Source organism: Vigna unguiculata, chromosome 10 (assembly GCF_004118075.2).
Source record: "Vigna unguiculata cultivar IT97K-499-35 chromosome 10, ASM411807v1, whole genome shotgun sequence".
In the NCBI taxonomy this organism is placed as follows: Eukaryota; Viridiplantae; Streptophyta; class Magnoliopsida; order Fabales; family Fabaceae; genus Vigna; species Vigna unguiculata.
Window position 1 is genome coordinate 2,661,181 of NC_040288.1, and position 27,275 is coordinate 2,688,455.

Sequence of the window (27,275 nt, forward strand, 5' to 3'; positions counted from 1 at the left end):
TAAAAAAATTAGTATTATAAATTTAATACTTTACCTCTTCTTTTATAGAAAATTCTTTGGTGGATATGTTTATAGATAATTTAATTTGTTTTTCGCACATCAACATTATTATACGCTTAACTTACTTTTATGATAAAGTGATTTGTGATATATATATATATATATATATATATATATATATATATATATATATATATATATATATATATATATATATATATATATATAGTTTACTATTTCCTAATTTAATAATAACAAATAAAATATTCATTAATTATTGAACTAAATCAAAGTAAACGATGAATATGAGAAGAGAATCTATCAACGTCGCTTTCATTTGTGATATCTATCACCTATATATAACTTTACAAAAAAGAAGTCTTAAAATTTTGATGTCATTATATTAAATTTTTCACTTTTTAATTTATCATGACAAGTGTAACTTTTTTTATTTCAATCAAAATTAATACTCTTCGTATAATATTCCAAGAGAACAATCAAATTTATCTACTAAAAAATTATTATAAATCAAAATACAAATTTTCAAAAAGAATTTTAGAAAGATCTAAAAAGAATAGACGATAGATGAAAAAAGGTGTTTTTTTCCTATTTAAGAAGAAAACAAAAATAAAATGATGACATGTCTGGTTTTAGATTCCTTCAAAGTATTAACGTAAGTTTGATTTCATAGTATATTACTGTGCCTTAAATCTATCACCACAACCACATATACAAACAGCTTCAAATCTGAGAGACTTGTTTTTGGTATCACAGCATGGGACAAGTCTTTGACAAGTTAGATGGTATTCCTTATTTCCCTTCTCATTTCTTCTTCTTTCTTCCTTCCATTTCCTGATTTTCAGTTCCTGCATCTTTTTCATTTGTTCTCTTCCTCTTGTTTTTCTCAGTTTTCGAAATTTCCCTTTTGTGCCTACAATTAAGGGTCGTTTAGACAGTGGACCAAAATATTAATTAATAGTAATAATCAAAAGCTTGAAACTTGAAAAATATATTTGTTTTTTATACATATATAACCCACTTATATCCTGAGTAGGCTTCACTGTGATTGAATTTGTTGCCATGTTGTGCCATGGAAAGTATGAAATTGGGGAAGTTGGGGTTTCGTGCTGTACCAAATATGGTATTTTTGAAAGAAATGATTGTGCTTTTCAAGTGGGGTGTGGATTAAATTTGAATGTGATAAATCTGGTAAAGTAGTAACAAGATAGGTGTTCAAGCTGTTCAAAACCCTTATGTTTTGGTTTCTGCTGGAAATTAAGATTTTAAATTGTGAAGTTATGTAAATCCCATTGAAGGGGCTGTTTATTTGTTGAATCATGCTTTGGAGGTGTTTGATGCTTTGCTTTTGAAGTCTAAAGTTAAGCCATTTTGGGATAAGTTGTGGCCAGTGACATCATCTGTTCCTTGTGTGCAACAAAGGCTGTGATTTGATGACAACAATCTGTGAAGTTTAGACGTTTATGATTAGAGGAAAATAAAGCCAAGAATGAGGGAAGACTATATAAATATTTGGATTTGATTATGTGACCCAGCTTGAGATGTAGGATAGAAACAAACCTGTTAAGGAGAAAACAGGAGAAAAATGATAGAAGGGAAATAAGGGGAAAAAAAAAGGATGAGAAAGTATGAGAGCAAGAAAAGTTGCTGTAATTTTAGGGTCTCCATTCAAGAATTGAACACTTGATTTTTACAAAGTGGTTTTTAACAGCTAGACCAAAGATATTAATATTCAAGTAGCCTAAATTCAGGCTGAAGAAATGAACTTGATATTACTTACTGAATCTCTCAAACTTTTAAATGTTATCACAAACCCCTAAAGTATTAATGATTCTGTTCAGCATCATTGGTATTTCTATAAAACCACTCTTTGATGGTTGAAAACTTTCCTAGTTCACTCTTCATGAACAAATGGTAACTGGATTTAATGGTAATGCAGTTTTTATGCCTTCATTAACTGGACTTAACATTCTTGCATATGTAAGATACAGCATATTAAAAATAGAACACAATTGTGTGGTCAAGTTATGGTGATCAATTGCTAATGTTTAATAGCTACGCATTTTACACAGGTAAGGAGTGGAGGAAAAGGCAAATAAGAAGGATAACAGATCGAGTTTTTGAAAAAGTACAGAATCAAAAGGAAAGTGATAAGTTGAGTTTTGAAGATCTGTATATTGCTGTTTTACTCGTGTACAAGTAAGAAGGCTGCTTCATTATTGTTTTTGACATTTTGGTGGCCTTTATTTTCAACTACTGAATAAAATTGATTATTTATTCTAAAAGAGACCTGTTTCTATGTTATAGTGACATCAACAAGTATATACCTGGTCCCCATTTTGACCCTCCATCAAAAGCCAGAGTCATAGAACTCAAAGAGGTACTTTATTGTGACATAATGAGATCAAACTAGGTACTCTATTTATTTATATATGTAAAAGTTTTACACAGTTGAAACCAATCTAAACTATGGCGCTTTTTGTTATAAGCATGTTATGTACTAATTCAGGTTTTCCATTATGATAACAAAGGAGAGCTTAAAGACAAGTAGTAATCCTGCTTCATCAGATAAATTGTTTGTTAGAGTTTGGTTAATTTGAGAGATAACCATGTCAGATGTATTTATGGTTTAGTGCATGCTTGGTGAAAGTGAAAGTGATAATGAGAGGAATTCAAAATAGCAAATGAAAACCGTCATTGTATTAAAGCATGTTTCAAGTCAAGATATATAAATGATTATTGTATTACGACATATCTCAAAGTGAAAGTCAAGTAATGGTTCTGAGTATACAATTTGAGAAGGACTTCAACATTCTGGTTCCCATTGCTGTAAAGTTATATAATATTTAGAACCACTAGAAACTTGATGTTTGAAGAGTGAAGATGAAAGGAGGCATCCCTGTTTTCACCAGTGCTCGTATTGATTGTATTTTAACTGGTTGGTTTGATCTAAGTGAATTCGGAAATTTGTACTTGTAGGTGTGTCATGTAACTTGGAAGGAGGAAATACTGCAGTCTGTAGACATTGTTACTCAGTAAAATTGCCATTGTTAAACATTTGTGGTTGCAATACAACAATTAACAGAATTGCAGTATCTCAAACTATGTGAAAAATAATAATTCTCCTCTTAATTTAGTATTAAACTAGCATAAGTGCATTGGTTTGTGTTTGTGAAGAAACTCCATGTTTCTGAATTTGCAGAGGTTTTGTGAGGCAATGATGGACAGTTGGTAACAAAGACTATTCTATCATCATGTCTCACTTGGATGAGGGAAGAGATGGATTGGAATGGAATGGAATGGAGTAGAATGATTTTATGGAACATAATGGAATGTTATGATATAATGAAAAATATTCTCATTTCTCTCATATTGGGGGAGAAAGAGAAGTTAAGGTCAATAATGAACTAGGATGGAGTAGGTTGCACTAATTTCCTTTTCATACTCATCTTACCAATTCAAACAACTTAACATAACATTATATTCCATTCTATCTTCTTACATCAACTCAAACATAGCCTAAATATCAGGGACTACTTTGGTTCAAAGCCCATGGTTTGTGGTGTGGTTTTGAGTTGTGTACTAACTTTGAGCTATGGTGTTCAGTGAATAAGTGAGTTTTCAATCCCGAAGAAGTTCATACATTTTAATAATGTAATAAGGTCCTCTGTCAGACTTTGTTAAAATTCAACTCTTATAAACAAGCTAAATGTACAAGTAAAACTTGGTTCAGACCAACAGAATTTATCATTATACTTCAGCTACATTTAATTTTTTATTAGTTTGTTGAAACTAAGTGTGATTCATATAACAATTTGCAGAAATGTGATATCAACCTTGATGGGGATATTGACCGTGAAGAATTTTTTGATTTCATTCTGCAAATGACAGCTGATACATTCACTGTTGTTAGCCAAAAACTTATTGTCACTTTGGTTGTAGCACCAACAGTTGCAGTGGCAACAAAGAAAGCCACTGAGGGTGTTCCATGTGTTGGGAAAGTGGTGAAGAAGATACCAAATTCAGTTTATGCTTCCCTTGTAACCATTGCAGCTGTGTGGTTCCAGAAAAAGGCTCAAAGTTCTTCACTTTAGCCATTGCTCATCAAGTCTTTCACACAGAATGGTTGAATTCTCTGGATTGTGCACATAGGATTGACACTGTTTCCATGTTAGATATAAAATGGCAGTTGATAAAAAGGTTAAGTATGTTTTTGTTTGTAAACTATAAGGCAGATTTGATATTCGTTTCTATCTCAAACTTTGATCCTGTTAGGTTGTTATACTTAAGAAAGGCACGGATGTAGTTATTTTCGTCCAACGACGTTAATTGTCTTTGGATGTGACAAACGAAAAACTAGTTGGATGCAATCCACAAGTTTTCCTACTATCATGTGATTTGCAGTTTGTCATGCCAGAAAACAATTAACCCGTTGGGTGAGGAAGACTACACTCATGCATGTCTTAAATATGAGGACCTAACAATATCAAAGTTTGTCATAGGATGAAAATCAAAACCATGTCATAGTTTAGGGACAAAAACATAATTAACTTTTTATTAAATCAATGATTAAGTTTCACATTTTGGACAATAGACCAACTCTTGAATTCTTCTGTGGAAGGTTATGTAATATGCATGTAAATAAACTTTGTTCTATAAAATTGTATACAATTATATAACCATTTTCTTTCATTTTTACATTGACTCATCTCTAATATCTTGGTTTCTATAATGAGGTTTATTTGATCGAAAAATATGTTTGAAAGGAAAGCTCATAGGACCTCATTTGGGTGAAGGCTATCTTATGTATTGTACAAACAAATCATACCACATGGTATATAAATTTTACTTCTTTTAAGTTGAAGTAAGGAATTACAATTTATCTCTTATTACAACAATTCGATTATCAGCATCGTACTAATGATCTAATAATTGATATACACCAAATTTTATGAGTTTGAGTGTTTAGCAGAGTTAGGATGATCTCGCATTAGAATCCCTACTCAAATACATACACTAACACTATACAACATGGTTATCGAATCGAGATTCGTATCGTGAATCATTTTGTGAATTTTTTTGAATCGTGAATCGAATCTTAATTTGAATCGTAAGATACATGATAAATAAAAAATATTAAAAATATCATATATTATAATTAAATCAAGATCTCCAATTTAAATGTTATATCTTAATTTTATTCTTTCATTCATCATCTCCAAGATCAATGTCACTTAGATCATCTTCTTCATCTAATATAACATTCTGTGGCAACTCATCTTCATCTTCTTCATCCTCTTCCTCAACTTCTTCAACCGTCCCTTCAATTCCATTATCATTTGCTGGTGTAGTAGATTTTCCCTTTATGTTTAAGTTTCTTGGACCCCTCTTCCTTTTCTTGCTTGGAGCTCCCTCTTCAAGAGTAAAAGATTCATGTATATCCATCCATGAAACATCATTTGGTAGACAAGGATCCTCTTTTTCAGTAATCCACTCATCATCTGATTCAATATCAGATAAACATATAGGATCATAAGTATCTCCTTTCTCTTCTCTAACCTTTTGTCTCATTTCAAGTTGAAGATTATATTTAACAAAGACAAGAGCATTTAATCTTTGTTGTTCCAAGCGGTTTCTTCTTTTGGTATGGACTTGATCAAATATGCTTCGGTTTCTTTCACAACCAGTAGCACTACAAGTGAGACTTAAAATTCTCATTGCTAGATTTTGCAACTCTTTACCTTCAACACCATAACTTTCCCACCAAAGAGCTGCAATGTCAAAACTAACATTTATAATTGTGAAATTATGCTTTTAATAAAATCTTGAAAAAAAAAATTATACCAGGTTGCTTCTTATCCCTAGTGTCAATTGCCATGCTTCTTCCAAATAATCCTTGGGCTTTCTTAAATCTATCAAGTTTTTGATCAAGTTGAAATCTAATCCTTCTATCAGGGATCATTTTTTCTATGGTCTCATACAAACCATATGAAACCTCTTCATCCGGATTGAAGTTTTTGTCATAATGAAATCTAATATAAAAAAGAAGTATAGTGTTATAGTTATGAAATTGTAATCTAAGAAAGTATAGTGTTAGTTACTTAGGATTAAGGTAGTAAGCAGCAGCATGAAGAGGTCTATGTAACTGCAAATTCCAACGAGTATCAATTATTTTCCACACCTTTTTATAACGAGATTTTTCATTCTTGAAATTTGCAGCTATTTGCTCTTTAGCTCTATCCATAGCTTCATAAATATATGGCATTGCAGGTTTTGAGTCTCCATCCACAAGCCTTAGTATTTTTACAAGTGGAGTGACACATTTCAGGCAATATTGGATAGATTTCCAAAATCTAACATCAGATAAAACAATGCTCACTACTTGTTTACCTTCTGTCTTACTAGCATGTTTACTAGTTGTCCATGCTTTTGAAACAAACATACCTCGAAGAGCATTTTTCTGTTGTGCTATACACTGAAGGGTTAGAAAAGCAGTTGCAAATCTTGTGACTGCTGGTCGAGCTAATTCTTTTCCTTTAGAATATTTTCTATATAAATTTAGGACCCATGTGTGTCTATAAATGAAAGTTGTGACTTTTTTTTTGCATTTGCAATTGTATTGTAAAATATTGGAAGTTCACCAATGTCTTCAAGAATTAAGTCAAGACAATGAGCTGCACACAGAGACCAAAATAGTTTAGTTCTCTTCTCTTCTAACATCTTTCCTGCTGCCACAAAATTAGAAGCACCATCTGTCACAACTTGCACGACATTATCCTCCCCAATTTCTTCAGAATCTAACAATTCAAACATTTGTTTAGCATCCTTGATCACATTACTGGTATCAATAGATTTTAAGAACAATGTTCCGCTTGGACTATTAACTAAAAAGTTGGTAAGAGACCTCCCTTTTCCATCTGTCCAACCATCACACATCAAAGTACATCCCCATTTTTCCCATTCAACCTTATATTTCTCCAAACTAGCTTGGATATTGTCAACCGCTTTTTTCAGATAAGATACTCTAACTTCATGATAAGTTGGAGGCTTTAAACCCTTTCCATATTCCCCAACAAATTTCAACATTTGGGTAAATAAGGAGCTTCTTACCAAATTAAATGGCAAAGCATTCCCATATATGCAGTTGCAAATATCTTGAATCACCAACTCTCTATCTTTAAACATTTCATTTATGGTTGTCTGTTTTGCAACTCCTTGTTTCCCCTTCTTACTACATTGAATATCTGTTTCTTCAAAACAATCTACCCGATTTGCTTCTTTTATTTTTTCTTTATCTTCTAATAACTTCAAAAACATTTCTCTAACATCATCAGGAACAGATGTACAAGCAATGACATTCTTCTTTGTTCCAGCAAGATGATGTTTCATTCTTGCTACACCACCCCAACAAGTATGTGAACAATATTTGCACTTGACTAAAAGTCTATGAGAAGGAACACTCTCACAGTGATTCCATGTAATATCTATTTCTTTCTTTCTCTTTGTTTGAGACATACTCTTTCTAATTCTACAAATAAGAATAAATTCAAACTAATATTTCTTCTTAAAAAAATATAAATTAACATTCATAATAAAAAAATATAAATTAACATTCAGAATAAAAAAATATAAATTAACATTCAGAATAAAAAATTTAAATTAACATTCAGAATAAAAAATTTAAATTAACATTCAGAATAAAAAAAATATAAAAGGAACTATCAAAATATAAAGTATAAAACATATACTTTATTTTAAATTTTAAAGATTAATTATGTTTCAGTAAACTATGAAAAAGAAACGTAAATTATGCTAAATTATTTTAAAGTATAAAACATATTTTATTTAAAAAAGAAACGTAGATTCTGATCTTTATGCTAAAAAGATGGAATTTAAACAAAAAAATAAAAACGTAAAGCACGAGATCACGTGTGAAGGTTTCCGAAAAAGTGAAATAAAAGGTTGATTTGATGTACATTAAATTAAATATTATTAAAATTAAAAATCTAGAAACTTCATAAAAAGCAATATATGAAAAAGCCAGCGGCAAAAAACATTTGGGCAAAAAACATTTGCACGAAAAACATTTGAGCATAAAAAAATTTAGCAGAAAGAAAACCTGTTCAAAATGCTTTCAGGCTTTCTTCTTCACGCGGTGCTTTCTTTGTAAGGCCCCCATTTTATTTCTGCCCTAAAGTTAGTGGGCTGCCCTTGTAAGTGGGCCTAAGGCCGGCCAAACGTATAAAGTCCTTAGGTCTGCCCTAATTCCACACTCACTCTCACTTTGCTGAAACAGATCTCCCAAACCCTTTGAGCAGCCGCAATCACCTCCGCTAGGGTTCAATCTTTGGTCTCCGTCGCGCTTGTTCAAGCCAGTCCCGCCCTGCGTAAGTTGTTTCCACCCCATACCTCTTTTGTTAGCACTGTTATTTCGGATTTCCAATTGGGACCGTACTAGGTAGCTTCGTTTCATAATATTCTTTTGTTTCCAGCTCGCTAAACTACTCTAGGAGCTGTTGTGGTCTTTGTTCGTGCCCAAAAACCCAACAGTTAGCCTTTTTCCAGGTACGGGAAGTTAGGGTTTGAGCTAGGTTGTTTGTTTCCTGTCGTTCCTTGAGGTTGCGAACTGTTTGCATGGATTAAATCGTTGTTCTGGATGTATGGGCTGTTTTGTGTGTTTGGTTGGGCTGGATGAAACTAGGGCGAGAACTGATAATCTCGCCCAGGCGAGTCTGGAGGAGGCTCGCCCAAACCTTTTTTTATGCGAAAAGTCGCCCAGGCGACCTGCTCATCAGTTTGAGCGAGCGAACCACTCGCCCAGGCGAGAGGGGTCTCGCCTAAGCGAGATCCCGCGTGTGCTCCTGCCCCTTTCTTGAGCCCTCGCCTAGGCGAAGAGGGACTCGCCTGAGCGAGCGCGTCTCGCCTAAGCGAGACCCTTTAGCCCTGAGCGAAGGGCTGGGCGAGACCATGTGCTGTTTGGATGCTTGGTTGTTCTTGGATGGTTAATACTGGTTTGGAAATGAATGGTATGATGAGAAACATGTATATAAGGGAATGTTATGTATGCTTGGCATGATTTGTGAATTGCGTGTGACGGGTTTGGTATGAACTTGGCATGAGGGATGAATGAGTGGTTTGGAATTAAAGGAACATGGTATTGATATGAGATGAGGCCCTAGACTCACGAGGTGATGATGATCCGAGGTATGGAACCGGAATGTGATGCGTATGAGGAATCAATCTCAGGGGTTGATATGGAATTGTAAATATGATTTAATATTCTCTTATTTCTGAATTATGAATGTTGGTCTGTGTCAGCGTGTAAATTCCTTGGGGTCTCTAGGTGAGACTTTCAGGGTTGCGCTTCAGTGGTCGGGACGTAATCCCATGGCCCCTGTTAGTGGGTGTCCATGGTGGTGCCCCATCTGTATAACTAGGTAAGGATTCAAGGTAAGGTTGTATCCTGACACTCTGAGGAGCCAGTTGTTGGATGTGAGATGATGAACATATATTTGACTGTATGATGCATATGTTGTTGGCTCTAGCTTACCCGTTTTGTTGCATGGTTGTGTTGTATGTGGCTGTTCGTTCTTGCGATGATCATCAACTTGGTTGATGGGAGCAGATGGGCGAGGTTCTCGTGGTCAACAAGGGAATGGCGATTCCGCTACTTAGCCATCTGGGCTGGATCTTATACTTCTTTCCTTCATGCTTCCTTTAGGGCTGTGGCCCCTGTATTCGTGGTTATTAGATTGTAAACTTTTAGTTAAACCATTATCCTGCTTTTGTTGGCATCGTGGTGTGCCTAGTTTTGTAGGGGTGATGTTGAGAACCCCAGGACTGCGTTGTTATACTATCTTATGTGTGGTGTCTCCTTTAATTGCGTTTATAAATTAATTGGACGTTACATTCCTCTTCACGGGCAGTCAGGTTTTTTATACTTCTTCTTTTCTCTTTCACTTTATGCTTCTTCTCCACCTTCTTATGCATCTCATATTTCTTTCCCCTCTTAATTTATAACCAAATATCCTTCCAAATGTGACTCTTCAGTTTGGGTTTTTTCATTTTCGATGTGTATTGCATGTTGCGTGAAGCTCATCTGGTGTGAGTAGCAGGTCTGACTAGCATGTAGGTAGTGTGTCGTGAGATGTGTATTTTGAGAAATATTTTGGGGAAGTGTAAGCATGTCAGAATTGGCTGAAACGAAACTGAATCGGGAATCATACGATTCCTACACGATTCATCCGATTCAGAACACGATTCAAGTCAAAAAACGATTCATCTACTGATACGTTTCGTTGGACCAAAATTTTGAACCGTATCGCGATACGAATCGTACGATTCGTACGATTCTAACTACCATGCTATACAATATGGAAAATCTCCTCGAAATAATCATATTTATACATCATACCCACATATAAAGCACAATTATGATAAATCCAATAGATTTATGGCATAAAATGACATTGGCTCTTCTCAACCTCATTCTAGTAGATTATGGCATAAAATGACCGACTCTAACCCCACCCCCCACCCCTTCACACCGCTGAGTTTGGTCTTCATTCAAACTTAAACTTGCTCAGTGTGAATCCTTTTCTCGCTCAACGAGGTATAAGCTCACCTAAAGATCAAGTCAACCTTGGACTCACTAAATTTTTCATAGTATCTTTTGTCTAGTGATAGGTTCACTCGCTCAACGACTAGGACCATTGGGTGCTGATTCCACCAAGCTTGTCTAACGAGTCAACGAGGTATAGGCTCACCCAAAGATCAAGTCAACCTTGGACTCACTAAATTTTTCATAGTATCTTTTGTCTAGTGACAAGTTCACTCGCTCAACGACTAGGACCATTGAGAGCTGATTCCACCAAGCTTGTCTAACGAGTCCTTTCTCAGCTAGCAAGTGAGCCCATTTGAGCTCACTAGATTTGGTTAAACTCATTTTCATCACCAAACGACTTGTTTACCCAACAAGTTTGCATAAAACCAGAAACTCCATATGTATCACATCACCTATTTGGTTCATCTAATAACTTTCACATGTTTCTTAATTAAAAAATAACATACTACAAGTTCAAAACGCCTTAGATAAACCAAATTGAATAAAATTACACATTCTAAGTAGTTCAACAATCATAATTTACATGCATATCATATATCAATCCATTGTACCAATTCATGAATACTCGACGTATCAATTCATACAACCAAAACAAAAGCGTGCATGAAAACTTTAACTTTTAACCGTTATAGGAATTTAGATAAAATATTTGAACATACCCTAATAATCATATATATGGTAGTCAAAATCGAGATCCTAATCAAGATTGGAAAGGATAATATAAATCGTAAATCGGAATATCGTAGAACGATCATAAGATCCTACAAATTTTATTGTCACTTAAAATTCATAACTAAACCTTATAATATATTAAATAAAAAATTCATCATTAGGTGTAAACAGAGAAGAGAGGGAGTGGTTGTTTCGGTGAGTAGGAGTAATTGTGTAGTGGTGGTCTTCTCGATTTATAGAAAAAAGGGACTAATTTTAATTTTGACAAAATGGAGGGAGTTATTATTTCTTTGTCGTAACAATGATAACTTTATCTTTTTAGTGTCCCACTTTTACTTTTATTTTTTTTAATCACACTATCCCGTTTTTTCTCTCTTGTGGAAGATAGGGAATCACTCTATTTTTTTTTGTAAGAGTTACTTTTACTATCAAGAGTCTTTACACTCTTTTATTTAATAGTCTTTACCCTCTTTATTTTAAAGGAGTTACTTTACCATGCAATAGGTTTTACTATCATGGCTATTTACTAAATATGCTTTACAATTTGACTTTAATATACTTAAAAAACTAGGTTAAAGATTTAGGGTTTTAAAACAACTCCATTTCCATCCTCCCTCACGAAGTGATAGAGAGGCAGCTGCCACTATGCCTGCAAGAGTCGTTGTCGTCTCGAGAGTTGACATTGATAGAGGTGTCTCCGTCATTGTTTAACCTATCTCCTTATTCTCTCTCACTGCTAGAATGGATTGCGATGCAAGACGACGAGAGAAATATCGTCGCGACTTTGAGGGACTATCTCGCGAGAATCGCCGCTCCCATACGATTCGCGATTTATAACGACAATCTTACACGATCCGGGAAGATCGCGAGTTTTAAGTGAAATGAGATCGGATAGGTGAAAGCATAGTATGATCTTACGGCCTGGATTACGTTTTTGACTACCATGATCATATATAAACAAAGATTCACTTTAAACAATTTTGAGTCATATGCACGTACCAAAGGGTTACATGCAACTCAAAATACTAAATTGACTCAATAGACAAAAAGGAAACTTCTATTTTGAACTTGATTCAATGAATGTGTAAACTCACTCTCATGATTTTCACTATAATCTCTAATTTTCAAAAAGATGAAAGATGAAGTTAAAAATATTGAGAGAAGTCGGATACAAGATTTAGAGAAGAGTTGGTGATATTTATATGATAAAACTCAATTAATACAAATTGTATTTATAGTCTTACATTTTAATAATAAAATAATCAAGTATCATCTTTTAAAATTACTATTACTATTAACTATTTATTAGATCGTTGCAACATATGAAAAAAATGAGAGTAAATGATAGAGATCATGGATTGTTTCATTAATATTTTAATTGAAAAAATAAAAGAAAATTAAAATATAAGCCGACAATCATTGTTCTAAAATAGTAAAACATTATTAAAGTAAGAATATTAACACATATTTGTAAATAAAACAGCATTAATAATTTAGTTTTAAAAATTTAGCAACACATATCTTCAATTTGAAATTTTTTTGGGTATACACTCATTTTTTTATATGTTGAAATAGGTACTCAGTATTATTGATGATGACAATATTTATAATGCATTTCTTTATATTAAATCTAATCATTTTATTGATGTAAAATTAAAGCATAAGAAATTAAAATTGTTATCAATTTTAAGTAATTCTATATAAAAAAAGAAAGAAAAGAAAATATCATAATAGATATATATACTTATCACACCTTCGTTAGTAAAAAATCATGTTTTGACACATTTAATTTACATTGTTTCATAAATACGACTAATATAGTATTAATCTGCACTAATATCTAAAAAGGAAGTGAAGTAATAGATTATAGTAGTACCACTTCTTTATAATAACTATAGGAAATACATATGTATACTGTTGTGTATTTATTTATTATGATAATAAAAAATTGGAAAACTAGATATTATAGTAGTTATTAAAATAAAAAGTATCATTCAAATTTATATCAAAGCTATAAAAAGCTAATATAAAAAATAATTAAAAATAAACATTTTTATTAACTTTTATAATGTTATGATTGCATGATATTTGAAGGCAAGTATTTATACATAACAACATGTACTTATAAGAATGTATAAATTAAAAAGTGGTAACAAAAATTATTTTTGTTTATATTCTAAAAAAAAAATATTAAAATTTTTTCTTTATCAATAATTATAAATGATCCTAAATAATGGGTAAAACACTGTACTGCAAAGATCTTGTCACTGTGAAACCTGTTTTGTGGAATAAGGCATTTAGCCACTGTCACTGCTTGATTGATTTAGCTTTGCTTCTTTTCATTAAAAGTTGTTTGAAATTTTTGATTGTTCTTTGATTTTCACATAACAATCACTTTCAGAATGCTGATTGCAAAACCAAATTTCTTCTTTTTTCTTCTCTTAATATCCTCACTCTTTTTCCCAACACTCCTTGCCAAGTCTTCTCGCGCAATCTCCGTAAGCCTCTATCCCTCTTTCTTTTTGTGTTTTCGGTTACCCTTTTCGTTTCTCGATTGATTTTAATATCTGGGTATCTGGCAGGATACTGAAGTCAGGAAGAACAAGATTCAGTGCTATGCTGATATTGACAGGTTCTTAAAATATCTAAGAAATTGGGTTGTAGAACATGTCTTTTAGAGTGAATTACATTTTTTTATGTTTGATGATGTTATACGTGTTGTATTGTTCCCAAATTTTTTGTCTATGCAAAATCCGTGTCCAAAGGGATTATCTTGTTAGCTAGTTGAGAATTTCGGTAGTGACTTTGAAATTGAGAGCAAGTTCATAACTTGTGCCGGTAAATTTGATGTCAATTTGAAAATTTGGGTAGGAATTTGTTAAGAGTAAATTGAGAATTTGTGAAAAGTTGAGACTTTATGTAGAGTGACTTTGATAGAAATTTGAGAATCTGAGAAGAGTAAATTTCCCAGCGATTTGGGTAAGACTGAATTTGATAGCAAACTGAGAATTTTGGGGATTAATTTCAATAGAAGACACTTTGGTGGTTGGAGGACCATAGTAGGTAACATATTTTCAGGACTAAGTTGTATATTTGCTAAATTTGTTATTAACCTTTGTACCATTAGAATTGAAAGCGTGTTCAGAGTTATGCTGAGATATATAGCTAAATGCCCTTGGTTTTTCTGCTTCTGGTCTGGTTCTTATTTCTGGAATATTTAATTGGTTTGTAAAATTTTTGTGATATTCAGCAACTCTTGTTGGTACAGATTCATCCTTGTTGACTCATTTCTTTTAGCATTTTAATTGAACCATTTCTGCTTCAAGTTCAGTGCTATTCTTTGTAGATATTGGTTGGTGTTCTTAGCTGGCTTCCTTTTTTTTCTGACAAATTTAATGGGGTTTGTAGAGTATGTGTGATGTTTTGGAAACTATTGATTCACATTTATGATTATTTCTTTTCTGTGGTTAGTGGTTTGTGGGGTTGGTCTTGCAAATCATCAGCTATAGAAAGGGAGAATTGTGCTCTGCGATGCCTTTCACCTGCTTGTTATGAGCTCATCTATGAGAGTGACCCGGTGAGGCAATCTCTTAGTGTGATGCTTTTTTCAATAGAGTTTAGATCAGAAACCTTTTTCAATTGAATTGAAATTTTTTCTTGTAGCTTGAAGAGGGAGAAAAAGACTTCATTCGCAGTCAAGAGTACAAATACTGCCTGCATAAGTATGTATAGTTTCTGCAACTCGATGCTTAGAATTTTTATGATATTGGAAGGGTTGAAGTTTTGCAGTGCATGGACTTTGATTTTACATTTAGTTGTGACTCTTTTTCCATTATTGTGACAAATCATTGAATTCCCAAAACCATAAATAGGACACATAATTTGCTTGTATGATTAAGCCAAGCAATCAACATAGAGCCTAGGGAAGTAAATAAGTTGGATCATCAATCAGTTTTTATTAGTTAACTTTAGTTTTATTGTTTGGTTGGGATTCATGTGTTGATACATTGATTATTGAAAATAGGAATAGTGAAAAATGGATCTCACAAGATTATTGTTTCTTAGGAATGTCACATATTGTTGCTTTGAAGTTTTATCTGATTTTGGAGGGTTAGTATAAATTGAAGGACCCTGATATGTTTGTGCAGAGAGGATGTAGCCACAGGGAATTATTTATAGTTGCTAGGACAGGCCAGATTGGTAATGGACATTGATGAGAAAGGTAAAATAAGCAAAATAATAGTCCCAATTTGGATAAACTTTTTCATAAACACTTACAAGAGAAGAAAATGGGAGGTAAAATAAATAAAATTTTCCCCACAAGTTAAAATCCACTTATGCTCTTCAACTCTTGGAGAAGATAAATAGTTGAGCTTTCAAAAATATTATATTGCATAAGTTGATTCTAACTTAAAAAGAAGTTTGATTCATTTTTCATTTTCTATTAGCACTTGTTGAGAGTTTATCTTGGGTTGATGTTGTTGGAAGTTTCACATTAACTAGAGATAAGACAATTTCATAATATATAAGTGGGTGCAAACCTTACCTTACAAGTCGGTTTTGTGAGGTTGAATTAGGATTAAAGTCCAGTTCTTAACATAGTATTAGAGACATGAGTTGGAGCCTATCCTAGTGAAAGTTGATGTTTGTTGGGTCTATTGTTCCAACTACTATCCGACCACTATCTGACCACCCATTAATGTCTAGTTCTACGCACAAGATGAATATGCCTCAGAGCTATTGGTTTGATTTTGAAGTTAAATAAGAAAACATGTTTGATTCAAGTTTACCCTTTTAATCAATTTTACTTTGTACATGTTAAGAATTTATTATCATTGAACCTTGATATGTTGAGAGAGCTACATGGCATGTGTGAATGAAGTTTTTGGTCTAAGCATTGTTTTTTGTTTACATTGCAGATCGTCCTTGGGGGAGAGCCTTGAGGGTGTGAAGGGTTCCTTTAGCAATTAATCATCACGAAAATTCTGAACTGAAGGTTGAAGCTTTGGTGAATTTTTATACTCCTTGCTAAATTTAGATTGGAGAAAATGTCCAAAAGTGAGTGTCATAGTTTTTAACCCTTCAAAACTATTGAGGTTAGTTTATTAGTTTCTTCATCTTGTGTACCTTCTCAGCTTTTAATTCACCAATGATCATTGCTCAATCAACGGCACAATCTGGTTATCTTATTGGCTTTTCTTGATATGTTTCTACTTTCTCTGATGCTCTCATCCTTAATGCATTTTGAGCAATTACTCTGAAGGGTTTGAGTATTGCTAGAAATATTAACCTCCCAAAGTTGATGTTTTGAAGATCCTCCTTAAGTGCCGATTCCGTTTTTTTTTTCTCTAAAAAAACAACTTATATTTGATCTTTGAAACCAACATTACAAATAAATAAACAAAATTACCCTCTGAACTTAGTGATCATGATCAAAATGTTTTTTTCTATTGAGCATAAAAACATTGTATTGTTAATCAGATAGAAATCATGTTGGTATAGTTTGAATATAATTATTAAGAGAGTGTAAACAAGATAGTGTCAAGGTATGAATGAATCTTTAAGCTCCAAACATTGTTGTTCTGTGTGAATTTGGTTGTCCTTATGGATTCCCTTGGTATACAAATAAGATTATATTGTTGTTGGTTTCTCCTTTTGATACCATTTATCAATATATCATTTTTAACATCTTTTAGACTCTTGCTTCCTGCACCCCACAGTTTTTTTGTCTACCCACAGAATTTTCTAAATCAACATTTACCTTCGGAAAAGTGACTTCTGGATTACATGTTCTGGAAACTTTTTGGAACCAATATTTCGGAATTTCAAGAATAAGATTTTCAAAACAGAATTTTCTAAATGCATTCTAGAGTAAGCTTTCCAAAAAAATAGGATTTTCAAAACAAACTTTTCAGAACGCATGTCCTTCAGAATGAGTTTTTTTCACCCCTACATGAAATATGTTCTAGAAAAAGTTTTTTAAAATCAGTTTTTTCTTTTTTTCTGCATTCTCTCTCTCTTCTTCTTCCGCTGCATCATTCTCCCTCTCTTCTTCTTCCCATGCAGAGGGGATGAGGAGTTGAGGAGGTGTAGTTAGTAATTGTGAGGGTGAAGGAAACAATAGTCGATTATTTGCATATACAATTTTAGGTACACTAAACAATGACTTAAGATTTAAGTTTTAAGTCATATTCCAATTAAACTTTTATTTGGAAAGTGAAAATTCTCGAATTAATAATAAAAAGTTATGTAAAGTTGTTTTTGATTTTATATTTTGTTATATTTTGTTTTATATATATATATATATATATAAATATATATATGTTTTGTGTATAAATAGTTAGAGAAAGAAAATATATGAATAAAATAATAAGTTTGTATTGTAATATACTCTCTCGTACTTTTACGATTTTTAAAAATTTTAACACTTATAATATTTTATATTGTAATTATAATACAATTTTTAAAATTTCATAAATCTGTATTTCAATTAAGTCCTGTCAAATTTTCAAAATTAAAATATGAACTTAAGTTCATATTTACTGTATATGAAAAGACAATTATTTAATTTAATAAGAGAGTTTGCACATTAGAGTATTCAAATATGTTCTGTTCTTTGGAAAGTATGTTGCTTTGCTTCTTTTAAAGGTATACTTCAACTGAAAGACATAAACTAATTCTTCTTTTTGGAGACTTTTTTTTTTAATAGATAAAAGAACAAGAAAAATCTCTTCTTAGACCCTACTCTACACACATGTAATAAAGTTCAAAACACCTACTTTCTATCTTATTTTACACAACAATCCCTAAACAAACAACACAATATTAACTTATTATTATGTTTTCATATGAGTTTAATATAAATAAAACATATAATTCTTACTCTATTAATAACATAGGGAAGACGATACAATTTTTATTAAAAATATGAAAAACGATTATTATTTATTAAAAATATGTATATTTATCTGAAAACTAGATGAAATGTGTATGATTAGAAACGTGAAGAAAAAAGAAGAAGAAATAAGATAATTGCAATTTTACCTTAAATATTGTAGTGATTTATTGTAACTAAGGTTCTTAACTTATTATTAGACCCTCTTGTCACAAAAACAAAATCTATAGATAAATAAAATCTGCAGAGTTGTTTCAGCGTAAAACAAATAAAGGAAAAAGTATGAAGTATTATTAGAGTATTATGGTATGTGATGTTGGAGAAAATGTCTGAAGTTTAAACTTTTGATAATTAGTAGCATCAATTGTTTGAAGGAGAATTTTGACACCAATAATGGTTTTATTTTGAAGGGTAAAATAAAAAACTATAACTTTAAAATGGAGTTATTGGAGTTAAAATAATATTTTTAAATTAAATATAGTTTTAATATCTAATATCATTTTACATAATTTTTATTTTGCACATGAATAAAATATATGAAAAAATTGTTCCCTTCTTAATTAAGAATAATACTGACCCTATTTTTACTTTAAGAAAAGAAAGATTGAAAGCAGTAAATCCGATAATAAAATTAGGAAACTGAGATATTATGCTGTTACTGCTAAGATATTCTCCTCAAGAAAAGGACCAAGTCATAATTAAGAGCACATATTAAATGACAAATGGAAATTAAAAAACAAATCATAAAAATTAAGATTAATGAATCTCTATGACTTTCTATTTCTTCTCAATACAAATTCCAACAAAGAAAATATTTTAAATTTGTTCACCAAACCCTCAATAAAATACTAACATGGTGATGAATCCGACCATACGTTACCTAGAGAACACATTTCATTACTTTTTTTTTAATTAGTAAGAAAAAAAATTATTTTATCTATATAATCTTTAATAATTAGTGGTATCATGAATTATTTTATATTCATAACGTATATACTCTGCATGTTTTAATATAATTTTGTATTTATAATTTTTTATAAATAATTTACTATAATCTATAACAATATACAGTGATATAATTTTGTTTTCACATTTCAATATTTGAATTTTACTTTTAATTATTTTAAAAATTAATTATTTTTTAAATAATTTATTTTTAACTGTTATTTAAAATTTCTTTTTTATCTTTGATAACTATTTTAAATGTATATATTTTATTTTTCTAATTTTAATTTAATAATTATTTTAAAAATTAATTAGATATTATTCTTAATTAATCTTAACTCAAATTTTTATAAAAATTAAAAAATACAAACATACAACATCATAACATCTATATTTTCATTAGTAATATATAAAGCTTATTTGTATTGTTTTTTTAATTTTATCTTTAATTATATTTTTTAACTATTATTTTAATAATCTTTTTAACTTTTAACAATTATTTTATATATATATGTATATTGTAATTTAATATTTAACAATTATTTTAAAAATTAATTATATAATTTTTATTAATCTTAACTCAAATTAAGAAAATGCAAACATGGCTCTCACGTGTTTTCGTCGGTAAAAATAAATTCGATAGTAAAAATAGATCTATTACGAAGTCGTTAGTAAAAAAAAATCTACTTTATTAATAGTTATAAATTATAGATATTATGTTTATTAATTGTTATAGATTGTTATCAATTTTTATTTTATTTTCCTCTCTCTGAAACAACAAAAACATAAATAAGAAGCAAAACCATTATCCAGTGTGAAACACAACACAGAAAAAAAGACAGAAATGGCGTTGTTGAGTGGTGGCACGCCATGGTCCAAGCTCGTTGCTCCTCCCATTTTCCACCGTTCTCACGCACCTCGCACCTTCCTATTCTTCAAACGACGCCGTTTCTCAGTCTCTGCTCTCTCTGAGCAGCCACCCGTTCGCGTCCGTTTCGCTCCGTCTCCAACCGGAAACCTCCATGTCGGCGGTGCTCGAACGGCCCTCTTCAACTACTTGTTCGCCAGGTCCATTTTTCATCATAAAAATTCAATTTGAATTGTGGGTCTTCGTTGGTTTTGAGTTTTCTGCTCTGTGGTGTGTTGGGGTTGCGGTTTCAGGTCGAAAGGTGGGAAATTTGTGCTCAGAATTGAGGACACTGACTTGGAGAGGTCCACAAGGGAGTCTGAGGAGGCCATGCTCAAAGATCTCTCTTGGCTTGGACTTGATTGGGATGAAGGTGAGCGAGTGAGTGTGCATTCAACAATGATTATGATATATGATTACCTCTATATTACATACACTTTAAGGAAATGGAGATTTAAAAGAGACAAGGCAATTGAATCACTGAATGACATCGTAGATATATAGTTGAAGTATAAAAAGCTTTTCTTGGGGGTAAGCCCTGGGGCAACGGTAAAGGTGTGATCTCGGTGACTTGTTTGTTGTGAGTTCAAATCTAGAAACAATCTCTTTTGCATATGTAAGGCTTAGTGTGGGCACAATGTGGAGCCTTCTGACTTTGGGGTGCATTATTTTGGTAAAAAGTCTATCTTGCTGCTAAATTTGCAACACTATAATTAATTAGTATGTGAATAAATAACAGGATGTCTAGTGAAATGATAAGCATAATGGCTTGGACTTGATTGCGAGGAAGGTTAGTTCGTGATTGTGCATTTCCATTTGGCACCCCTTATTTGTCTATCTCTTTATATCATCATCAATTATATATGGATAACAACACTCTATTTAACACCTAGAAGGAGAAAAAGAGAGGAGTAGGTCTGACAGGTTTATTATATTACAAGAAGAAAGAGTTAGAGAGAAACAACAAGTGTTGATGATGATTTAGGAAATTCATTATATCTATATTTCTCTCTTTTCTATGACTTTTTTTTCCCTCTTGGTGTCACAAAACATTGGGCATCCACTAATCTTTTACCTTGTAGACCAAGGATATTTGACACCCTTTTTATGTCGTTCTTCTTGTCACATAATCTACTATACCTACATCAAAGATGCTTTGCGGTCTCCTTAAACCTATTTGACATTTGACACGGAGAGACAGAGAGAAGAAAGAGGAATTTAAGTATGGTGGGTAAGTTGATGTGATAGGGAGAGATAGGGAGAAATGCCGTGTTTGAATGATATGGTGTTCAGGCATCATTACTGAATAACATTAGGGTGTTCATTAATCCTTTTCCTTGAGCAGTTGTAATGGTTTTGCTTTGGTGATATATTTGTTGATGGTTAAGCGTGTATATTTGTGTCTTATGGTGAATTTGCTAGGGCCTGGTGTTGGAGGGGATTATGGTCCTTACAGGCAGTCTGAGAGGAATTCTTTATACAAACAATATGCACAGAACCTACACCAATCTGGTCATGTTTATCGCTGCTTCTGTTCTAATGAGGTTTGTTTTGGAACTTGCTTAATGTGAATGTAATGCTCTGGACTCTTGTAACCTTTGATGATTTAGCATGTTTGCATGTATTTGGGAGGGTTTTAGTGGTGCACTATGGTTGTGTCTGTGTATTATGAAAGAGGGAGTATTTTTAAATTAAAAATTGTTTAAAATAATGATTATTGTGTAAATTTTTCCAAACAATTTATTAGCTTTTTTCTGTAGAATTGCCTTTTTAAAGCTTGAAGAAATGTTCCAAAATTATGAGAAATAGCTCCCCAAAATGGAAACTTATGAAGCTGCAAAAAAAAAAAAAAACATTTTCCTGAAATAAGCTAATATGAAGCACACACTTAAGATATTGAAGTGCCATTTTTGCCCATGTGCTTCAAAATGTGTCCCATTAGACTATTTTCCCTTCATTGTACGAAATCCTTTTTTTAAAGATTTGACCTGACGTAAAAGCTTCCTCAGCTTCAATTTTTGGTTCAGTTTATTGAGAGCTGCTTTCAGAAAGGTTTCTTATTTTGGGATGTATACCACTTAAAATGAAGTACAAGATTATGAGGTTGGGCCATTGGAATTTGGTCATTTTAACCGAACTAGTTTTGGTGCTTTTATATCTTCGATCATAAATGCTAAGGTTACCTATTATTGTTGCCTTTTGTTTATTTAACAGGAACTGGAGAAGATGAAGGAGGATGCTAAACTAAAGAATCTGCCACCAGTGTACACAGGTAAATGGGCCAGCGCAAGAGATGAGGAAGTTGAAGAAGAGCTGGCAAAAGGGACTCCTTATACATACCGGTTTCGAGTCCCTAAAGGAAGTTTAAAAATTAATGACCTAATTCGAGGCGAAGTGAGTTCTTTCCATAATTTTCAGATTTTTCTTCATTTTCTCATGAGCGATAAAAATAAATTCCTTCATTTCTTTGAATATACAAGAATCAACTGATATCTTTGAAGTATTTTATCTTATCCTATAATTTTGTATCAGTGATTCCCTATATCTTTAAATGTTTTTTGTTCCAGAAAAATTTACCAATTTTGATATTTGTGCATAAAAGATTCTGTTTGATTGTTAATTTTATTGACATAAAAGCCTTTAGCCTAGAGGGTTATATTTTCATTTGTGACATGATACATAGATCACTTACAGGCATAACCTGATTATGCCATGTGATCACTTTACAGGGGATAGATATCTAAGGACTGCATGCATTTCAATGAAGTTAGGGATGAAATTGAAAAATATTTGTCATTGGGAATAAATTAAAATTGGCTAATTGTCAGAGAAAGTGTATTTTCGCCTTTGTGTTTTTTTTTTTTTCACACATTTGAGTTGTGCAAGTCATTTAACAAAATATGGAAAATGATGCATGAGATTTCTTTCAAAATAACATTTACTGGCTATTAACTTACCTTTGGTAGTATCTTGAAGGTTAGTTGGAACTTGGATACACTTGGAGATTTTGTGATAATGAGGAGTAATGGCCAGCCTGTTTATAACTTCTGTGTAACAGTAGATGATGCTACCATGGCAATTTCCCATGTTATCAGGTAGTGATTATAATTTCTTAGTTAATCAGAATGTTTAAGATTGTTTTTTCACTGATTTATTCTTTTAAATATTTTGAATTCAGGGCAGAGGAGCATTTACCAAACACTCTAAGGCAGGCATTAATATATAAGGTAAAATACAAACCATGTAGCATATATATATATATATATATATATATATATATATATATATATATATATATATCCCCTTTTACAACCTCAAATTTTCCTTAAAATTCAATGTGTCTATAATTGTTTGTTTCTCAATTCAAGCCAACACCAAAATTAAATTTGAATTTACTTAAAATATTGATTGAACTTGGTATTATTTGGCCTATCGTCAGAACATGTGTAGATCAGAATGCATGGTATCACTGATAAAATTTAACTTGTATTTTTTTAAGTGATTCATATATTATCAATTGGGATGTCAATGTGGGCTTAAACAATTCGTCAAGAATTTACTTAATTTTCCTCATTCATTTGTAATTCTTATTTTTAATATTTTTTCCTAAGTCATGCATTAATCTAGGTTACTAATTCAGGTTTGTTTGACATCTGCACATGAATGTGTTTACAGGCACTAGGATTTCCCATGCCTTTGTTTGCACATGTTTCCTTGATTTTAGCTCCTGATCGGAGCAAATTATCAAAACGACATGGAGCAACATCAGTGGGTCAGGTGAGGTTGATTTATCATTTATCCATCTTGAAATTGTGTTGTGATTTATGAGGTCTCACTTGATTCTCTTTCCTTCATAATTTTACTATGTAAGTTCCCAGAAAGTTTCCTTCATAATTTTACTATGTAATTTCAAACTCTAATAACTGCTCATTCACAGTTCCGGGAGATGGGATACCTACCGGAAGCAATGGTGAATTACCTAGCATTATTAGGTTGGGGAGATGGGACTGAAAATGAGTTTTATACACTTGGTCAACTTGGTTAGTGATTTTTGTTACTCTACTTTTTGAGAATACTATCATAATATTTCATATCTTGTACTATTTTGTTTTCTGAACAGGAAATTTGCTTGGCAATTTTCATAATAACGTATTTCTTGTGTAAACAGTTGAAAAGTTCACTATTGAACGTGTTAATAAGAGTGGTGCTATCTTTGACTCAACGAAGTTAAGGTAATTTCTTGTTTTCTGCCTACTTTGTAAGCATAATCGGTGTATTATTTCCACAGCTAGCCTATCTCCTGCATTTTGAGCTCAAATGGGTCAAATTTCTTTCAATTACTAAATTTCTTACCATTACTAAATACAGGCAGGTTTTGTTCTGAATGGAAAATTATTGCTTTTCGTGCATCAAGTCTAGGATGAGGAGTGCTAGCAGCATATTCTATGACACACTTTCTTCAACACTCTTTTATTGTTACTACATAACTGACACTTCTCAAGTCCAAATTCCTTGCTGTGATTTTGGTGCTGTACATTCAAAATACACTGATTTTGATATTTTGAAATATATTAAAAACTTTTTTGATATATTAAAATCAGTGTATTTTGAAGGGATAACTCCAAAAACCCAACAGAGAATCCAAGTTCTCATTTCTCTTTCAAAGTAAATGTTGCATTTTATGATTGTATGTACAATGAGTTTATTTATTCAAATTGTAATATTAGGTTCTATAAGTGGCTGTTCTCAGGCATTGTTGATAAAAGTAAACAAGTATTACAATTAATGTCCCTGTAATATCCTTTTTGCCTTCAATTTAGGTGGATGAATGGTCAACATTTAAGAGGACGTCCGTCAGAGGAGTTGACCAAACTTATTGCAGAGTACTGGAAGACATCTGGCATACTCACAGTATCAGCTGGGCCTTTTATTGATGTGAGATCTAATTGCATGCTTTCTTGATTCAGACTCCTTATAAATACAATCAGCTTAGCTTCATTTTCTGAAGCATAGTGATTTTTTCTTTAATATGGTTTTGTCCCATCTTGCAACAATGGTTGAATAACAGGAAGCAGTTCAACTACTTAAGGATGGCATTGACTTGATAAATGATGCAGACAAGGCCCTTACTAACTTGCTTTCTTATCCTTTGCATTCTACTTTACAGAGGTGATAATACTCATATTCTTCTAAGAGGAATTTTTCAATTGACCTTATAAAATGAACAACTTGTGGATTTAGCTTTGCAAGTCTTAGGGTCACAACTAGTTGTGCTGGTTATATAAATGTGCATTATATCTGTAGATAAATAAGTGTTACTTTGCAATGGCTGCGGTATTTGCATTACTTATTTAGTTACAACTCTCTACATGTTGGTGGCAGCGATGAAGCAGAACCTCTCTTGCAAGATAATCTTTCTGAGTTTGCTGCTAGCCTCTTGGCAGCCTATGATAGTGGTGATCTGGTGGCAGCACTTGAAGACGGCCATGACGGCTGGAAATCGTGGGTGAAAGGCTTCGGTAAATCGCTTAAGCGTAAGGTGAGCTGAATTGGACAGTCTTAAACACTTTTTTTTTTCTTTTTTTTTCATCGACAAATGTTAATTGTTAGTATTTTGTTAATGGAGGGAATTGAAAATACAATCTCTTCCGCCCTTCCTTCCAAATCCATCAAACCAACCTTTTAACTCCCACGTGTTAGTGGAGAGAATTGAACCCACCACCTCCTTCTGGCTTTACTACTAAACCACCTTATAACTCTGTCTTAAACGTCTTAAACACCACTTGCAATCTATTGATGAAGGATTTTGGAAAAAAAGTGTTCTTTTAGCCTCTAATTTTGGTCAAATGTGTTTAAAGCCAGTTGTACTTTTCATGTTAAAGAGTTTGTTCATCAAACTAAACATTTGCACTTTCATGTTAAAGGGAAAATCGCTCTTCATGCCTCTCAGAGTTCTGTTGACTGGAAAACTTCATGGACCTGACATGGGGGCAAGTGTTGTATTGCTCTATAAAGCTGGAACTAGTGATGTAGTGGCTCCTGAAGCTGGCTTTGTGACATTGGATGAAAGATTCAAAATGCTTAGGCAAATCAACTGGGAAACATTGTCCAAGGATCAACCTGTCAAAGAAACTGCTGCTTCTGTCTAACTGAGATTTCACTATCAAGGTCTATCAAATAAAGCCATGGTGTTTTACACTTCTGTTTCATGCAAATTTGAGTACAGAAATCTGTTTTTTGTAGTTTTCCCGAGGGATCTTGTTCAGGCTTAATAATGAGTTTCATTTTTTTATATAGAAGTTTGTTGCTATGTTCCTAGATGTATTTCCTGGATACATGGATATTTTGGAATGATGTATTTATTTTTTGAACTATGAGTAATGATTGAGGAGCTCAAATGCATGTTTAGTCTCAGCTGCTATGATTATGCCTCAAAATTATTCACTTTGTATGATGACATCACTGTTTGTCTTCACTTTTCTCTCCCACAACCCATTTGATATCTCCCACGTTGTAACTAGATCTTTTTTTGTATTATTCTATCTTGCGCAATGCATTATCAACAATAATGAATGTGTAACTTTTAATGCATGATTATGGGGGGTAAAGTTTCCTTTTTTAGCTCAAACCACCATCAAGTTTTGTGAAGAACTGAATAAGCAGAGATTTTAGAAGTGGTTTCACTGGTTTTGTGGCTACTTGTAGTTTCATGGGTGGATTTTGTGGTGCTTTGTGATTGATGTTCAGAGGTAAGTATGGAGGTTGTGATATAGGAAGAGGCAAAGAGACCAAATAAAATAAGATAAACAAAAAATATATTTTTCATTTATTTTAAAATCATTGATCTAACTGTTAAAATATGCTCTCCCATGTTAGGGCAAAAGAAACAAACAAATATCATTCACCTCAGTAAAATGTTAAAGTTAAATGTATATCTGTTTGATTTAATTTTATTTTACAGTTTGGTTTAGGTCTATTTTTGTGGTAAAATTATTAAATATTTTATAATAAAAGAGATATATTATAAAAGAAATCATGTATTATTAATGTTTACTTTTAAGATATAATTTGAATAATAATAGTACATGTCCTAAATCAAATAAAAAAAAACTAAATTTTGGATCAAATAACACATTACATGTTTCATGTCAAATAAAATTTTATATAAATAAGAAACTAAAATTACATCATAAAAACAAAATAGCAAAAATCCA

At 32.2% G+C, this 27,275-nt stretch overlaps 4 protein-coding genes across 4 annotated transcripts; 3 read left to right on the top strand and 1 right to left on the bottom strand.

Moving 5' to 3' along the window:
* The first annotated feature begins 653 nt into the window (after window positions 1-653).
* On the top strand, window positions 654-4,716 carry LOC114165111. The gene is made up of 4 exons (XM_028049777.1): window positions 654-803; window positions 2,091-2,217; window positions 2,326-2,398; window positions 3,840-4,716. Exons 1-4 carry the CDS (start codon window positions 776-778, stop codon window positions 4,110-4,112), a joined length of 501 nt encoding a protein of 166 aa, XP_027905578.1. The 5' UTR covers window positions 654-775; the 3' UTR covers window positions 4,113-4,716.
* A 1,399-nt stretch (window positions 4,717-6,115) lies between these two features.
* LOC114166942 lies at window positions 6,116-8,425 on the bottom strand. The gene is made up of 3 exons (XM_028051828.1): window positions 8,296-8,425; window positions 6,660-7,412; window positions 6,116-6,552 (listed from the first exon to the last, which is right to left on the bottom strand). The coding sequence occupies exons 1-3, from the start codon at window positions 8,423-8,425 to the stop codon at window positions 6,116-6,118; spliced, it is 1,320 nt and encodes a 439-aa protein (XP_027907629.1).
* Window positions 8,426-13,561: 5,136 nt separating this feature from the next.
* LOC114166247 lies at window positions 13,562-16,523 on the top strand. Its single transcript, XM_028050958.1, has 5 exons — window positions 13,562-13,812; window positions 13,897-13,946; window positions 14,786-14,891; window positions 14,978-15,036; window positions 16,234-16,523. Exons 1-5 carry the CDS (start codon window positions 13,717-13,719, stop codon window positions 16,283-16,285), a joined length of 363 nt encoding a protein of 120 aa, XP_027906759.1. The 5' UTR covers window positions 13,562-13,716; the 3' UTR covers window positions 16,286-16,523.
* A 3,433-nt stretch (window positions 16,524-19,956) lies between these two features.
* Window positions 19,957-26,534, top strand: LOC114167230 (glutamate--tRNA ligase, chloroplastic/mitochondrial). The gene is made up of 13 exons (XM_028052248.1): window positions 19,957-20,222; window positions 20,316-20,434; window positions 21,484-21,605; window positions 22,276-22,455; window positions 23,038-23,156; window positions 23,240-23,288; window positions 23,737-23,838; window positions 23,999-24,101; window positions 24,230-24,293; window positions 24,882-24,996; window positions 25,130-25,230; window positions 25,444-25,600; window positions 25,986-26,534. Exons 1-13 carry the CDS (start codon window positions 19,999-20,001, stop codon window positions 26,208-26,210), a joined length of 1,680 nt encoding a protein of 559 aa, XP_027908049.1. The 5' UTR covers window positions 19,957-19,998; the 3' UTR covers window positions 26,211-26,534.
* Window positions 26,535-27,275: the final 741 nt, after the last annotated feature.

What these genes read in the sequence shown, in the direction of transcription:
- LOC114165111 (XM_028049777.1), top strand. Translation starts at nt 776, where the DNA reads ATGGGACAAGTCTTTGACAAGTTAGATG. An exon ending in GCTGTTTTACTCGTGTACAA is followed by an intron (nt 2,218 to 2,325) that starts GTAAGAAGGCTG and finishes TCTATGTTATAG; the next exon opens with TGACATCAACAAGTATATAC. An exon ending in GAGTCATAGAACTCAAAGAG is followed by an intron (nt 2,399 to 3,839) that starts GTACTTTATTGT and finishes AACAATTTGCAG; the next exon opens with AAATGTGATATCAACCTTGA.
- LOC114166942 (XM_028051828.1), bottom strand. Translation starts at nt 8,425, where the DNA reads ATGGGGTGGAAACAACTTACGCAGGGCGGGACTGGCTTGAACAAGCGC. An exon ending in TCTGTTTCAGCAAAGTGAGA is followed by an intron (nt 7,413 to 8,295) that starts GTGAGTGTGGAA and finishes GGGGTGGTGTAG; the next exon opens with CAAGAATGAAACATCATCTT. An exon ending in CTTAATTCTTGAAGACATTG is followed by an intron (nt 6,553 to 6,659) that starts GTGAACTTCCAA and finishes AATATTCTAAAG; the next exon opens with GAAAAGAATTAGCTCGACCA.
- LOC114166247 (XM_028050958.1), top strand. Translation starts at nt 13,717, where the DNA reads ATGCTGATTGCAAAACCAAATTTCTTCTTTTTTCTTCTCTTAATATCC. An exon ending in TGCTATGCTGATATTGACAG is followed by an intron (nt 13,947 to 14,785) that starts GTTCTTAAAATA and finishes TTCTGTGGTTAG; the next exon opens with TGGTTTGTGGGGTTGGTCTT. An exon ending in TCATCTATGAGAGTGACCCG is followed by an intron (nt 14,892 to 14,977) that starts GTGAGGCAATCT and finishes TTTTTCTTGTAG; the next exon opens with CTTGAAGAGGGAGAAAAAGA.
- LOC114167230 (XM_028052248.1), top strand. Translation starts at nt 19,999, where the DNA reads ATGGCGTTGTTGAGTGGTGGCACGCCATGGTCCAAGCTCGTTGCTCCT. An exon ending in ATGACCTAATTCGAGGCGAA is followed by an intron (nt 22,456 to 23,037) that starts GTGAGTTCTTTC and finishes AGTATCTTGAAG; the next exon opens with GTTAGTTGGAACTTGGATAC. An exon ending in GTAAATCGCTTAAGCGTAAG is followed by an intron (nt 25,601 to 25,985) that starts GTGAGCTGAATT and finishes TTCATGTTAAAG; the next exon opens with GGAAAATCGCTCTTCATGCC.